Raw genomic sequence first — 16,950 nt, 5'->3', positions numbered from 1 at the left:
TGATGGCAAAAAGTTGTCTACGCGTTTCGAACTCACACCATTCGCGGAGTTCTCATCATGAATGACAGTTTTACAGATTGAGTGTCCTTCTCTCACACAGATTGATGGTTATATTGGATTAAGTGTCTTCGACGGGTGATTTTTTCTAACCCCAGTTAACTCCAAATACTTAGAGGTAAGACAAGGTGGCTAGAGTAATGGAGGCTGCAAGTAAGGTTACCAGCATTTCTTGATATGACCCTAAAGGAAGATTTCTGTTCTCCTTTTTTCGCAGTTTTTGTCCTGATGAGAACTCCGCGAATGGTGTGAGTTCGAAACACGTAGACAACTTGTTGCCATCAAAAAAGGAGGAGTAGCTAAAAACTTTTGAAAAAGTCTTATCATTTATAACAATTTTTGTATATGGCTTACTGTGAATATTTTTGATTCCAGGTTTTTGTGTAAATATATGATGATATGTATGAATGTGAATGAATGAGGGTATGAGTGTTTATGAATAATTTATGCTAATTGGTACATTATTGATATTGTATAAAAGAGTTTTGTGAATATTGTATATATATATATATATGTTGAGGTCTTGTGATGTTTTGACAAATTGGTGAAATAATAACCAATAATCCTTGAAAAAGAAAAATTCAAAAGAAAATAAAAAGATTGATTCTTGACACCAGTATGGCATTCTACCATAGTGAATAATTCTTATGGTTATATGATTTAGGAAGGAAAATTGTGACGGCATTGGCGCTCTGTTGTTCATTGGTATTTCGTGGCTCAGCCTTGCTGTTGGGGGCCCAGACCCAGTGGTGGTTTTTGATTGTAAAAAAATATAACAGCAAAGAGTTCACTGTGCATCACTCAAATCATAGTTCTGAGCGTCTCTCTCTCTCTCTCGCTCTCTTTCTTTCTCTCTCCCTCTCTCTCTCTCTATATATATATATATATATATATATATTCACCAAATCGCCCATGACAACTCAAAAAGAAGGTGCACATTCAACGGAATCTCTGCACCCTGAGTGCAGCCAGTGCCATTTACAATGGTCACAAAGTGATATGTACTACTGCAGGGATTCTGTGGAATGAGCACCGTCTTTTTGAATTGGAAAGGGTGGTTTGGTGATTAATGGGTGATCACACCCGGTGCGCACCACTGGCGTGATGGCGGGAGGGTGTGTGAAAACTTCAGGTGATGACACATGAAAACACACACACAAACTCACAGAGAGAGAGAGAGACTGATGCATAGTAAATCTAGACTTTCCAATATTTACTTGTTTTCATGATATTGGTGTACTCAGTATTTTGGCAGATTGATATGAAAATCTTGATATTTTGGTAGAAAGCACCCATAAACGGTGAGAACTGCCATTACATTGTTTTCCAGAGTTGCATTTTTATGCAACATGTGGAGGAATCTACCCTTGATCTATCTCTGTGGTACTGTTTGATTGGTCCTATTTGGTTAAATGGATCTCTATATTGATGAGAACCAATGGAGGAGTGGTGAAAGGTACAATACATTAGCCTGTTTATTGTTACTCAGTGATATTATTTAATAGTCAAATAATTGATTTTGAGTGCGGAAGACAATACAACACCAAGAACACAGAGTATCACATTATTTGGGTTTGAACTCTGTATAAAATGATACAGATACAATTCGGATTGAGACTTAGAAGACATACCTTAATCAGCCTATGCTTTTGAGTAATTTACTGTGATCTGTCCTTTTTGGAATATCACATCGAGGATAACCATTGATAAGAACCAGGTTTTAAACACCTCAAAATGAGCCTTATTAACTATGCTTTTCTTCCTCTTAGGTTTATGATATTCCACCCACCACTGGAAGAGACGTTACAGAGAATGACGAATATGTTGAGGCTCCGCTCCCAGCCCATTACCAAACATTGCCAAATCCTCGAAAGTCGGACTGGATTTATGATGTACCTGTGTCGCCAGATAAAACATGCACAAATACGACCCCGCCAAGCATTTCTCCACCTAGGCAGGTCCTTTATGATACACTGCCCATCCGGCGGGAATCACATCCTTCCCAAATATATGATGTGCCCCCACTACAGAAGAAACAAAGTTTTTCTTGTCAACCAGTGTATGACATACCTCCCTCTCGTGATATGCCAATGTTGCGGCACAATGGAAACTATGATGCTTCTTCGACCTACTTAAGCAACAAGATGGAGCAGGCAAGCTGTAACCAGAACATTTATGATGTACCAAAAGGCTTGCCTACAGTATCAAAGCCAGGAAGTTACAGTGTAAGGAACAGTGCATGTGATAGTCGGATATATGACATTCCACCACCACTACCAAGAGACAACAAACCCTGTTCTTTACCATTAGAACAAGACAGACTGTCGGTGGCTAGCACAGAGAGTAGAGCCAGCACATTTTCCATGTCATCGTCAACATCCATGGAGTCCTTTTCTGCTTCGTCATCTTCTGATGAATCCGCTAAAGAAGTAACCCTGAAACTTGAGGTAGCCATCGAGCGGTTGTCCCAGCTTCAACATCGAGTCGCCAGTTCAATAGCGAGTCTTATGATCTACGTAAGTAGCAAGTGGCGATTTCGAGAGTACCTGGAGGAGAACCTTGAGGAAATCCATCGATCTGTCGACAGCATAAAAGTGTCACTTGCAGATTTCTTGGACTTTGCACATGGGGTAAAGAGGAATGCAGTCCACCTCACGGACAGCAACCTTCAGACAAAAATAAACAAACAGCTGCAGATCATTGCTGACTCTTACCAAACTCTCCTGCAAACCAGAGAAGCTCTAAACAACTGCAACTGGTCGCTGGAGGTCCTAGTTGTTAGCAAGCCTCAGAGCAGCCCAGATGACCTTGATCGCTTTGTCATGGTGGCTCGCACAATTCCAGAGGACATCAAGCGTTTTGCGTCAATTATCATTGCCAATGGAAAGCTGCTCTTTAAAAATATTTCAGAAAATGGGGAGGAGAGGAATTCCAAGCAGTCGATGGTAACCCTGCAAAGGTCAAAATCTGAGATAGATGAGAAGGAAAGGAGTCCGTCTTGGGTTAAACCAACTGAAGACAAACCAAATGTGAACATCTCCAAACGAAGTATGATAGAAGAATGTGAATACGTGCAGTTACAGGTTAGTGCAACGTTTTCTTTACTAATAATGCAGAAATAATTCTTCTATTTTATGTTATATGCATATTGGGTCAACAGACTTATTGATGGGCTATAGAGATCTTAATGCATCAGTGTGGAGATACAGCCACTGGTCTGCTACTCCGATCAATCATTTTTGAAGTACTAGGTAAAGTTATATTTTTCCATTAAAGCATTATGTTGTTCATAGCAATGGTGCCATTTAGGAAGGAAATTGGAACAACACAATATTATGCATCATGGCATTTTCTAGCAAATGCCGGAAGCGGTGGCATATCATAGCACTGACTTAATATGATGGCCAACATGGTCATACATTGGCTGACTCATAAGGGAAATGAGCACAAGGGTATTGGCCATCGTATGTGGGAATCAGAAGTACATCAAGGTGCTTGTTGGTATAGGAGAGATGCTTGTTTCTCATGATGGGAACATATGTGATATCTCAAAACCTGATGACCTACTGTGAAGGATACATGACTGATGATAAGCTACCCAAAATTTGCTTGATGGGGAGATAAAAGGAAGGACAATGGGGAAGTGAAGAGAGCTGATTTTAAGGATTTTGAGATGTTTTGGGAGTTTGCACCAAACTGAATACTCAGATTATTAGAAGCTGGCTTTTTAATCATTTTCTATGTAACTTGTGATATAAAATGCACGGTTTGATAGACGTTTCTCCACTTTTTCTTGGCGGAAGATCCTCACTCTTCTCTTCCTAAAAAACACTTGGGAGAGTTGTGGTAGATGATGGAGGATGGCAATATTTCACGATTACTGTTTAACGACAGCCTGTCAATCAGAAATGTTTTTTTTGCCCTGTTTCTATGGAAAATTGTTCTATAAAATATTTGTTACAACTTTTTACACTGGGGAGATTTTGACATTAGGTCATGGAGAATAACTCATTAAAATGTTACATTTATTTGACATTACAAAATATTTCACATGAAAAAATTACATTGTTTGTAGAGATTGTAAAATGGTTTGAAAGCAAATGGTGCATTTAAAAAGCTGTAGTGAAGAGTGGTGGCTGCTAAACCTTCAAACAGGTGGGGATTAAGCACCATGCCCAATGACATAACACAAAATGATGGTCCTTCAGCAGATTGTGAAGAGGAGTCCTTGAGTCTCCTATATTTTACAGATATCCATTGGCCTTTTGTTGAATGGGGCCCTTTGAAGGGTTGGGGGAGACCTAGAAAGGTTGGGCCCCTCCTACCCGAGGGGCTGCAGGGGCCTTCCATTAAACCCTTGGCCATGCCCGATTAACACCAAGCGAATAAAAGAAGCGATGGAACGCAAAATTGACAAAATGGAGTTCAGACTTTTCTTCATCACAGCAGGAACTCATTTTTGGGGGAAAAATAATGGATCCAAAAGGAACACTAACACCAGTAGATTCTGACCCCTGGGCAGAAAATATACATATCTAAGATAAATACCCCAGGAATCTTTTCGCCACAGTCTGTATTAATTTAACACCAACATTTCTGTGTTCATTTGCTATGTTGCAATTTTCACTTTGTTCAGGTATTTCACTTTAATGAAAAGACAGTACTTTAAGTTATAATTATGCTAAGTACTTGAGCGTTAATCATGTTCAAACAGGCATGTGGCTGCATCTGATATATGTGGGAGAAAGATGAGAACGAAATATTTCAAACCTAAATGCCAGAAAATAAGTACTGTAATATTTTATAGATTTATCATTCATTTCTGGTGTCAGATCTGCCTAGAAGGCGTCTTAGGCCCATCAGGGGAGGGACTGACTCCTTCACAATTTTTGTTACCCTGTAATTTGCATTTTAACAATATTTCATCTGGAAATTTTTTCTTTCAGAAAAAAGAGGAGTTTGAAAAAATGTTGAACCTCACGCTGTATCGAAGAGTTTCAAAGAAGCAGCAATCAGAGGAAAAGGTAATTCTTGGAAATACTAAACAGTAAAACTATACATTTAAATGAAGCTCACCAACAAATCAATTGTCTCTAAACTCTGCTTTAATCAGATGTATAATTTCCAGTTTCATTATAATCATATTATTATCAAAAGGCTGAGTGAGCACCATTGGATTCAAGCTTGTGATCTTTAAGTTAGGCGCAGAAGTCCGCAGCAGATGTTACCCTATGTTACGGGCATTAGCTTAGCTTTTTAATATAGTGCATTTCTACAATTTGTATGGTTCCGTACACAACTTGCTGAGCTACCTTACTAGGCTATAATGAGAAGATTTATGAGAAATATAGGAAAAAGACAGTAGTAGGCCCACTGTGCACACCATTTCCACTAAGGTAACTAGAACTGGGATTCCCAGACTTTTTAGAACCATGACCCACTTTTTAGAATTACACACTTTCACAACACACCTACCTTTAAAGGACATGAGGAGGGGTGATTTTTTAATGTAACTAAAGCTTCATGCGGCAGCGCATTGTCATTCAGAAACAGTACGTTTTCCATTGAGATGGCCACTAAATTTGCACAGACATGCAGTTTTACTGATAGAACTATATAGCACACAACTGATAATTACATTTTGTTGTGTGTTGCAAAACATGACATCCCAGAACTTTTCTTTTCACATCCCTTGGACTCAAGCAAGATTGTCACATAATTCACTTTAAAAAAACACCTCTTACTTTGCAGCCAGAGAAAGAAAAGTAAACACCAATCCTGCAGCAATTTATCAGCTTTGTCTTTGAAGCGCTGGCAGGCAAACATGACAAGTTAAACAAAGAATTTAAAGACATCTTTATTTATTGCTCCCACTTATCCGATCCACCAAAAATCAGCTCGCAACCAACCAATGGGTGGCGACCCACAGTTTGGGAAACCCTGTTCTATAGTATTGTAACACGCTCTGGTGAGAATATCTGTTGGGGGCATTGAGGAAAGGGTATCACAGGGCACCTGGCAACACTGTAGGTCACTGCAGTAGAAATACCCTGTGCATATATATTAATTTAGTGAAGGTGGGTGAGATGCATGTCTCAGTTGTACGTCTATTGTGGAAGGTGCAATACCTAGCCGGAAATGGGGAGGTTCAGGTGAACTGCAGTGGAATAAAGCACCATCATCCTGAGAAGCAATTCTGGGAAGGCAGGGATTGGGAAGCCCTGTTAGGTTTTAAAGTCTACCTAACAATAGAGGGATATTATGGCTCTCATGTCTGATCTATAGCAAGCTAAACAATGTGATTCATATGAGAGGTATAACCACCAGAGAAACAGAGGCTGTGATAACCCTTGCACATTAAAAATGTGGTTCATAAAATGTGTCCAGTAACAACAAATCCTGAAGGTCAATTTGCAACATTCCCAAACTGTTGCCTGGCTTAATCCCCAAGCCCCAAAAATAAAACCCCCAGAGGAATTCAGAGACAAGAGGGAAAATTGTGTGATGATTGCTTTTGGCCGTGCCAGCTTGTCACCTTGGTGGCATCATTGGTTAGAGCACGGGCTGCAGTTGCTATTGTCACACGGAGGCTGTGGCATGAATCTCAAGATTAGTGAAAAGGAGCAATGTCAGCCCAGAAACATATCTGTAAAGAACAATGTGCCGCCCTAAATCTGACTCACTGATGGATCCCAATATAGCGGAACATGTTCAGTTGTTGTTACTTGTGTTGTTGTTCAGAGGGGACGTTGCCTGGCAGCCTGGGTTAGACTGTATTCAAACAGGACCAAGGATGATTTGTACAGGCTTGCTCTCTGTCTAGTGTGGTACATTGAGCAAACCATGATGTACAGCATTGCAGCCAGAGTAATTGCCAGTGCCTGGGTTCATACAAGTACCGAAGTATACAGACATTGATTGCTGGGATCCTTGAATTATTCACAGGCACTGCTAATTGCTTAGGGCTGGACTGTTCTCATGAGGAGCGTGATCTGTACTGACTTGCATGAGGAGTGCCTTTCTGTAGAGTGGCTTGTTCGCCAAACAGCAACGACTGGAATGCGGCCCGAGTGATTGCCAGTGACTGAGATTACTACAAGCATTCCATCAATCACCATGTTGTTGTTGCAGTTGATGTCCTAAGTGTGATACATGTGCCCAAGCGTGTGTCCCGTTCTTAATATGCCATAGATTCAAGCTATTCCTCACTGATGAGACCTAAGTAGGTCGAAACCAGTCTGGGGTTGCTTGTGGTTGTTTCTGAATCAGGCTATGCCTGGAAGTTTGGTTTGGACTGTTACATTAGGAGCAGAGTCAGTACTGATTGTAATAAGGCAGGCCTTTCTTTAGAATGGCATGGTAGGTGAAAAATTATGCACTGGAACGTACCCACTAAATTCAAGCATTCCATCCATCACTTTGTTGTTGTTGCAGTTGGATTAATTCAAGTGTTCCACTTATTACGTTTTTGTTTCTTTCAAAAGAGAGGAATATACGTATGGTATGGTTTGCTAGTTTTAAATTAAGGCTAACAATCTTATCACTACAGTAGGAAGAAATGGAAATACCTTCCTTTGCACACTTATTATAACAGCTCCCCCCCAATGTGTTAGGGGCTATTAACATTTTAATTTTGTTAAGTAGTAATTAATCCTGTAAACCAATATACCAATATGCAAAATATTTCCGCCTTTTAACCCGATGTAACTGTTGAGTCATGTTTTCTGTAGATGGATACCTAAAAAGGTGGGCAAACAAGAGGTGAATGCCCAGGGTGCATTAATCCTCAATGTGTGAAGTCAGGCTCTGCTACTTATGGACAACAAGGAAGTTGCCACCTGTGGAGGGCATCTAAATGCCTCAGCCGAGGACATTATCCCAGCTAGTTCCATCTAAGTTGTTTCTTGGCTTGCATTGTTCTTTTGGAACTGAATACCAAACAGAAGGAACTGATCTTTTTCTATGTGCTAATATCTTTTCAGAGGAAACCCGACTTGGAACAAGCACCCAAAAGTCCTGATAAAGAATCAGTCAAAAAGAAAGCCGTTTTTCAGACGCAGGTATTTTTGGTGCAATATGAGTCCTAGCTGGTCAATATTTATTGTATGGATTATCTTTATCATATACAAATGTCTTGAAAAGTAATAAAAAAAGAGTAAAATGTTAGAGGCACAACTTATGACTCGACATGAAAAGGAGACACGAAGGGGATGTAGTTAATGTCGTTGTTTTTTTGTGTACAATCATCATATATTAATATATTGTGTAAATTATTGCGTGATATAGAGCATCAATATGGTTAAGGGTTCACTACATTGTTGTCGAAATATCTCTCAATCAATCAATCAATCAAGGAATTTGTAAAGCGCGCTACTCACCCGTTAAAGTCTCAAGGCGCTGGGGGGGTCACTACTGCTCGAACAGCCAGGTCTTGAGTTGTTTCCTGAAGGCGAGATGGTTTTCGACTAACAAAATATTGAATTCACAATATTGACTACCACTGCATCGTCACAGTAAATAGATGTGGATTTAAGAATAGTAAACCTGTACTTCCCTCTGTCTACATAGATGGAATTTCAACAGCCAAAATTGCAGGAGCAAACTTTTTGTATATATATATTTTTTTATATATTTCGATATTTGTCAAGAAATAGTGACATACAGCCTACTAATATGACACTTTTCGTTCCCTCCATTAGGTAACCCCACCTTCAGACAAGAACAGTAACCAGCTCACAGCAGACTCATCACACAAGGTCATTCTGTCGGAGCACTGTCGGTTATATTTTGGAGCTCTCCAAAAGGCCACCAGTGTATTTAACAACAGTCTGAGTAATAACCAGCCCCCGGAAGTCTTTATAGGTCACAGCAAACTCATCATTATGGTTGGACAGAAACTGGTAGACAATCTTTGCCGACAAGTACAGGAAAACGATGCTCGCAATGATATCCTGTGCCGGAGCAGCCAGCTCTGCACCTTGTTGAAGAACTTGGCGGTGGCCACAAAGACGGCTGCCATACAGTACCCAAACCCATCCGCTTTGCAGCATCTACAGGAGCAGGCAAACCAACTAGCCTATGAAACACAGCAATTTAGAGCATCGTTAGACTAATGCAACATGTTCCTAGGATAATTTTGTGTGATTGCTTTCTAACTTCAAAATTGTTTCCTTTCTGTTCTCATCTGGAGCCCACCCCTTCTTAATACAAAGCATGATCAAGATCAAGTATTTCCATAATGCGGAATCCAATCATCTTCCTTTCTTTAGGTCTTGAGTGAGCCAGGCCATCCTTCTATGCTTCAGACTGCAATAGACTCCATATTATCGTCATATAACCCACTGTATTCTGGTTGGGCAAATCTTGTTTTCTCATATGTACGCAAGCTCAGACAGCTTTTGGTGTAGTGTTCAACAAGCATTTTTGCTAAGATTCAGCGATTGTATTGATTCTACTTGTTTCTGGTTTGTTTCTTCTTTTGTCATTACTACTGGCTCCTACACTCCCAAGATATCTACCATAATCTGATTTCTTAAAATTTTATTCTTTACCTTTTATATTTGTGTTATATGCTCCTCTTCTGTCTGGCAGAACTACATTTTACCGGTAACGTTGAATGTGAAAGTGACTCAGTGCTAGCCTATATTACGTTCTTCTCATCACCTTCCATGGATACGTTCGTTATGAAGTAGACAACGAATCAACAGACCTTTAGTTTCAGCAAAGTCGTTAGCCAGTCCCACCGGTTCCTTGAAAATATGTGAATTTCAAAAGTATGAAGATGGGTTGTGGCAAGACTAGAATAAACAGAGTGGCACAAATTGTTACTGACCATCCCTAGGGCCCTTATAGGGGACTGCCCCATGCTTACTGTCATTTCAAAGCAACTACCTTTAGGGAATATATAACATTTTCTTTAGGTCTGTGGATAATCACATTAGGAGAGTGTTGCTTTAAATGCCCATATATAGCTACAGTAATTGGTCCTGATACTCATTCAAAACAATAAGGGGATACACCCTTGGGTCTGCGTTTGGCCCCTTGGCTGTTATTTGTATATAAGGGGCAGGCTACCATTTCATTCATACATTTACCTGGCTTGAAAGTTGAGCTAGATTTATATATTTAATTTTTATTTGCAATCGTATTTCTAGTAGGCAATATTTACGAAGAAATATTCTTATATTGTGAAGTAAATATCCACAAGCATATGCTAATTTTACTATGATTGAGAACAAAGTAATGAAAGGACTCTGTAATAGCATCCTGAATCCGGACTTGAATGTACAAGAAGGAACGTTTGCCGGATGTTTTTGGTGAGTTGCTTATTGAACAGGCATGATTTGGTTTATAATTTAAAACCAAATAGTTATAGTGTGAACAAAGTACAATATTTTTAAGTGAATGTGTAATAATTCTAGTTAGACTAAATTTAGAAGGAGAGGAACAATTCCCAGCCTTCTGCGTACCCTGCAAGTTATGTTGAGCATTTGAGGCCTATTCCAGTTTGAAATCCCAGGACATTGTTTTGACTAGGAATTGAAAACAAGGAGCAAATTGATAATGGTCTTCATTTAGCTGCAGTATTCGTGTTTCAATCAACTATTTGAGTCCTGAAAAGCCCATAACTCTTTAGTAATATAATATTTTGAAAATGTGGTATTAAATCAAAATATGGAATTTCCGATTTCTGTTGCTGTGAAGAGAGGTATTTAACAAATAAAAACTTTAAAGAATATCCTAAATGATATTTCCATTAATTGTTCTGTATTCAAGTTATGTTAAGATATCTCAAGTACATTAAATGTGTTTTGATGGTACTATGTTTGCAAGCATTACAATAATGAAGACTTTTCTATAATTTATGTCATCTTTTATATAAAAGGAATGTGTGTATCGGTTTATTGTATAACTAAATACAAAGGGGCTTAGTTAAAATCCCCTTGCACCACCGTTGCATCACTTTTAATATGGGAAAAAGTGACATACTGGTGGTGCAAGGGACTTGTAAATAAGCTCCAAAATATTTTTTGTAAAATGTTCTGAAGTTGAAAGACAAAGTATTCTTCTGAAATGCCTATTGTAATATAATGTATAGTGCAGTGATTTTATAGGATTATTGTTTTACCCTTTCTTGTATTTTCGTATTTTTAATGCACTTTTTGTAAATGTGATCACATCCCACCTTATAGTTTTACAAATGTTCTTTTATTTTCCTAATGTTAATGATTCATTGCATTAGTTTGAACTAGTAATTTATTTTTCTAAAGATAATTCTATATTCTAATGTACCATAGACCATGACATCTAAACAAATATGCCATGTGTGATTAGATTATCCTGATATGTAATAGAAGTGTTCTGTAATAAATTTAGATTGAACTGAGGTATCCTAGGCACAGCTCTGTGGTATTGGAACCAGAAAACTCAATGAATTAAATATCAATAAATTGATGTAGCTTTGGGAATGTATTACCTTTGAATGATTCTTAAAAACTACTTTCAATGTTTCACCTTGTACTTATTGTGTTATCTGAAAGTGTTCAACTTGAACATTTAACCAGGTCAGATGTCCAGAATGTTTTAAATAAAATTCTTTGTACTTTATTTATGTTTTACTCACTATTTTTTCAAGATGCTAACACCCTTTTTGGTAAAAGCGTTTTCAAATCCTGTGAAGATTTACATTTTATGGGCTAAATGCCTTAAAGATTTCAAGCTTGACACATACCAATTATTAAAATGTCTGATGACATTGAATTTTTGTGTCTAAGAATACGTGCACACACTTTTACAAAATAAAGAGATGAAATTGTGTTTGATTTTTTTAATATAGAAATTAGTCAAGGAATTAAGTTGCAGTACGGCAGATAAACATCCAAAATGGAAGAAAGGAGAAAACGAGGTAATGCATAAAAAAGTCCTAAAACTTTACTTGCAAGATAGTATTATAGGGTAATAAAAGAACCGAAACTTGCAAATAATTCGGTTGTCACACTACTTTTTGGCAACTGTATTCCATTTCTAAGAGAACCTAGGATCAGAGGCAGAAAATCAGTAATTAACCAAGGAGAGATTTGACTTTTTAGAAAGAAATGCAGTCATCTTTTAATATAGAACATCATTTCGTCATTGCTACATTTTGTAGACCCAGGAAATGACATTCTGCTAATTTTTAAGTGACATTTGCAGGAATGACATATCATAAAGGCATCACACGAAGGGGCCAAAAAAGTGTTTCAATACAGAAGGGAGCTGCAAATAGGGATCTATTGATTGGGGTGTAGAGTTAAAGACAAAGGGCCCGATTCACAGAATGAACTTAAGACTCAATCCTAAACTTACTACTGTTTTGGTATTCACAGATTGCACCTACTACTTTTGGTATTCACAGAATGAACCTACTACTTTTAGCATTCACAGAATGCACTTACTACTTTTGGTATTCATAGAATGAACCTAATCATTTCTGTATTCACAGAAGTTAGGACTCCTAACTTTAGGACTCCTAAATGCCTTTTGTGAATACCGAAAGTCCTAAAATTATGATTTTTCTCAATTTAGTAGTAGTAAAGTTAGGACTACTAACTTTAGGACGCCTAAATGCCTTCTGTGAATACCAAAAGTCTTAAAATTAGGATTTTTCTCAATTTAGTAGTAGTAAAGTTAGGAGTCCAAACTTTACTACTACTAAATTGAGAAAAATCCTAATTTTAAGACTTTCGGTATTCACAGAAGGGATTTAGGAGTCCTAAAGTTAGTAGTCCTAACTTCTGTGAATACCGAAATGAGTAAGTTCATTCTGTGAATACCAAAAGTAGTAAGTGCATTCTGTGAATGCCAAAAGTAGTAAGTGCAATCTGTGAATACCAAAACAGTAGTAAGTTTAGGATTGAGTCTTAAGTCCATTCTGTGAATCTGTGAATCGGGCCCAATATTACCTAACATTCAGGATAATTACTTTGATTGATATATACATATATCAACGAGCGCGAACAAGCAGCGCTTCAAGTATTCACTGATGAAAGAGGTCCCGCGGGTGACAACGCGGCACCAGGCACGAGCGGGAATGTACAGAATCAGTTGATGACAAGACTAAGGCGATTGGAAAAACTCCAAAGATCGGAGTTATCTAAGTGGTGGGAATCAAAATCACTTCAAAGATATCTGGAAGTGCAACGCATACCTCGAGGACTCCGGGTAATGGTGGCACCGAGCTATGAAGATCCGAACCCGGAAATGTTGAAAGAGTGGGCGGCAAATAACAACGACTCTTCACGAAGAATGCTAGGCATTCTTATAAAATATGCCGATATCGATAGGAAGAAAATCTTGGAGGAAATAGAACAAATCCTCAATGACCTCAGCAAAGAGGAAGATCAGTCCACCATCTTGAAGTTTAAAGCTGAGAGTAAAGAAAGACTAAAGAAATTAGAAATTTCTATAAAAGAACGTAAAACGCACAAATTTCAGCGTGACAAACAAGATTACGAGCGAGGGCAGATATATACTTTTGCCAAGAAGTTCGACGCCATCAGGCAGCAAAAACAAGCGAAAGCCACCAACCTATCGAAAAAAGGAACAGAACCTGCTTCTGATTTAAGCAGCGTTACCAGCTCAGACTACGACACGGAAGGTGAAGCGAATAGACCCACACCAGAAGAAATCCCAACCGTGATCGATGAATTGGGATATTTAAACGTGGAGCGACGCTACAATCTGCGTCAAAGGCCACCAGCACAGAATGTAAGTCAAGAACCACCAGGAGGAAAAGGCAGAGGGCAAACCGGCGGAAGGGGAAGAAACGCCGGGAGAGGTTATCAAACACAGAAGAAGAAGTAACTTTGATAACAGATGCCACCAAAAACATGACAATCATTAATCTGACGAACATCCAATTGACAGAGAAAGAGCAAAAGATCTTAGAGCTGGGCCTTTCATTTTGCCCAGAAGCTGATATGGATTTTGTACAAACCCGCATTGATCTTTTTAAGTTTATAAGACTGCTCAAACTTAAAAAGCATTTCCTTACAAACCCGAGGCAAAGGACTACTGAGGCTCCCCAGGTGGGGACTGCAATTGGGAACAACCTTAGAGTGGAGGACATGGATTTAATGATGGAATTGAGAGCAACGAATATGGAAGCACAAGATTTGGAACCTGAGGACTTTGCTGACAACATTGCCCAGGAAGAAGACATCAATATATATCAAGATGCCCCAACTCCCTTCAGACCGAGATCACGCTTCACACCCTCATCAACAAGGGATACAGTTGATGTATATAACGAACTGGTCCTCAATGAACTGAAGAAGTTGGGTAAGAACATAAATCCAAACAAAGCAAGTAATAAACAGCAGAGAGAATATTATGCTTTAATTAGGAAACTATTGGAGTGTAATAATTGCATAGTACGCAATGCAGATAAGGGGGGCAATGTAGTCCTTTGGGACAGAGCGAAATATTTAACAGAGGCATACAAACAACTTGATGATAAAGCCTGTTATGTACGTGTTGAGGAAAAAACTATGACAGATAGCCATGCATTGTTCAACACAGAGCTGAAACAGTGGTACGACTCCTCCTTATTAACGCATGACGAGTTAATGTACTTGAAAATAGATATGCCAACTACACCTGTATTTTATTTGATCCCAAAGGTGCACAAAGATTTACTTAACCCCCCCCGGACGCCCTATTATTTCAGCGATAGGCAGCGCACTAGAAAACACTTCCAAATTTGTTGACTCCTTCCTGAATCCATTGACAAAAACATTACCTTCATTTTTGTTAGACACTGGGGATTTTCTGAAAAAAATATATGACACACCCTGGGAAGACGACTACCTGTTGATCACTATCGACGTGGCCAGCTTGTACACAAGCATCAGACATAAGGATGGCATTCGTGCAGTCAAACACTTCTTGGGCACGAGAGCCATTAGTCTGTGGTCACATACACAAATGCTCCTGAGGATGGTGGAAAAATGTTTGACCAGTAATTATTTTTTATTTTATGGTCAACTATTCCACCAGACGTGTGGTACTGCCATGGGCACCTGCTTCGCCCCCAGCTATGCTAATTTGCATATGGGCTGGTGGGAGGAGCAGGTGGTCCGGACGCAGTACCAAAAGGAATGGGAGGAGAATATTGTCCACTGGAGTCGTTTTATCGACGATTTATTTTTGGTGTGGAGAGGATCAGAGTCAGAAGCTAAGTCTTTTATATCTAAGCTTCAGAAGAACGAGCTAAACCTATCCTTTACAAGTACCATCAGTAAAGATAGTGTTAATTTTCTAGACCTAACAGTGTATGTCGAACAGGGCAAAATCCAAACTAAATTGTACAGAAAACCCACCAGTGGCAACACTCTGTTGCACGCTAAAAGCTTTCACCCCATGGCCCTCAAGAGCAGTATACCATATGGAGAGAGCCTTAGAGTCATGCGCAGCTGTAGTACTCTTACAGAAACAGAAAAAGAATTGACAGTTTTGAGTACCAGATTTAAGGAACGGGGCTATCCCACTACCTGGATAGCAGAAGGAATACAGAAAGCCTCTAAGCAAAAGAGAGAACAAATCCTCTTTGGCAGTACAAAAGAGTCTGAAAATGAGAACCAATGTAGATTTATAACAGGTTTTAGCAGACAACATGTTGAGGTGAGAAGAATACTCAACAAGCATTGGCACATCATTAGAAACGACCCCGTGCTTGGGAGGGAAGTCCCCAAGAGACCACAAGTAACATTCAGAAGAGCAAAATCTTTCAAAGATTGTTTGGTATCCAACATGCTCACAAAACCCAAGCTAAAAGCAACCTGGCTAGATAAAAAAGGCTTCGTAAAATGCACAAAGTGCAAGGCATGTAAGTATGGCCTGAACTGTAGCAAATACAGATTAGGCCTTTCCAACAGAACGGAAAAGATTAAACATAAATACACATGCAAAACTGATTACGCGATCTACATCCTCGAGTGCCCTTGCGGGCTCCGGTATGTAGGGAGCACAATCAATGAAGTCTATAAAAGGATTTTGCAGCACTTACGTGCAATTAAGAATGCCGATAGGGCCTATCCTGTAGCCAGGCACTTCGAGTTGATGCACAATGGGGATGCCAAAGGATTGACATATTGTGTGATCGACTCTATTCCAGCTAGCCAAAGAGGGGGGAACAGACTGAGCAAGTTGAGAAAATTAGAATCTATGTACATAATCAAGCTCAATACCAAGCAACCGAACGGTCTTAACATTGAAGAAGATTTGCATAGACACCTTTAATATCTTCAGTGTTTTACAAGTAGTGTCTGCTATATTCATATATAATAAATTTATTTTGATCACTTTGATTAATGTATGGACAGCACATTGTGTAATGTATTTATAAATCAGGTCTAACATGAACTGAGACAACCGAAAACAATCTTGGTTTGCTTTGCGTAAGGGACAACCAGAGTGCTCGCTCACTGGAGCTTTATTAATTTCTGTAATGTTTTGTAAAACGAGTCGTGATGAAACACAGTGCGTAATGTTTTAAGCCTAAAGGTAAATCGGAATTTTTTTTGTGTTAATCCGACAGATATTTGGGTAAGCCCACATGGGCTAAATTTTTCGACTTCTCATCATTAAATTGGTGATAAGCGCTGGCAAGGTGCTTTGTCTCTTTGTCAACATGTGCCACTGTGGATAAAGTTTTTTGAATGTGGTAAAAACAATCCCCAAACAGCTCGTAATACGACATGTTAATCTAAACCAATGAATTGTCCGTGTTTAGCAACCATTTGTAATACATACACGTTTTTTGACCAAATCTGTATAATTATGTTGAAGGAAATGTGAAGAAACAACACTATTTCTGTAATGAATTGGTAAAATGAAGTCTGTCCTTTCTGTCAG

The 16,950-nt window shown here is 38.9% G+C and overlaps 1 protein-coding gene across 1 annotated transcript in view; it reads left to right on the top strand.

Moving 5' to 3' along the window:
- Nucleotides 1–11,658, top strand: part of CASS4 (Cas scaffold protein family member 4) — a 75,745-nt gene extending 64,087 nt beyond the window's left edge. Inside the window, exons 5-8 of the mRNA XM_086950974.1 lie at nt 1,827–3,140; nt 5,004–5,081; nt 8,040–8,117; nt 8,757–11,658. Coding sequence (XP_086807100.1) covers nt 1,827–3,140; nt 5,004–5,081; nt 8,040–8,117; nt 8,757–9,170 — 1,884 coding nt within the window. The 3' untranslated portion in view covers nt 9,171–11,658. The remainder of the gene's footprint in view (nt 1–1,826; nt 3,141–5,003; nt 5,082–8,039; nt 8,118–8,756) is intronic.
- The last annotated feature ends 5,292 nt before the right edge of the window (nt 11,659–16,950 follow it).

Source organism: Lissotriton vulgaris, unplaced genomic scaffold (genome assembly GCF_964263255.1).
Source record: "Lissotriton vulgaris unplaced genomic scaffold, aLisVul1.2 SCAFFOLD_4967, whole genome shotgun sequence".
NCBI classification, from domain to species: Eukaryota; Metazoa; Chordata; class Amphibia; order Caudata; family Salamandridae; genus Lissotriton; species Lissotriton vulgaris.
This window is presented reverse-complemented; position numbering and strand designations above follow the sequence as displayed.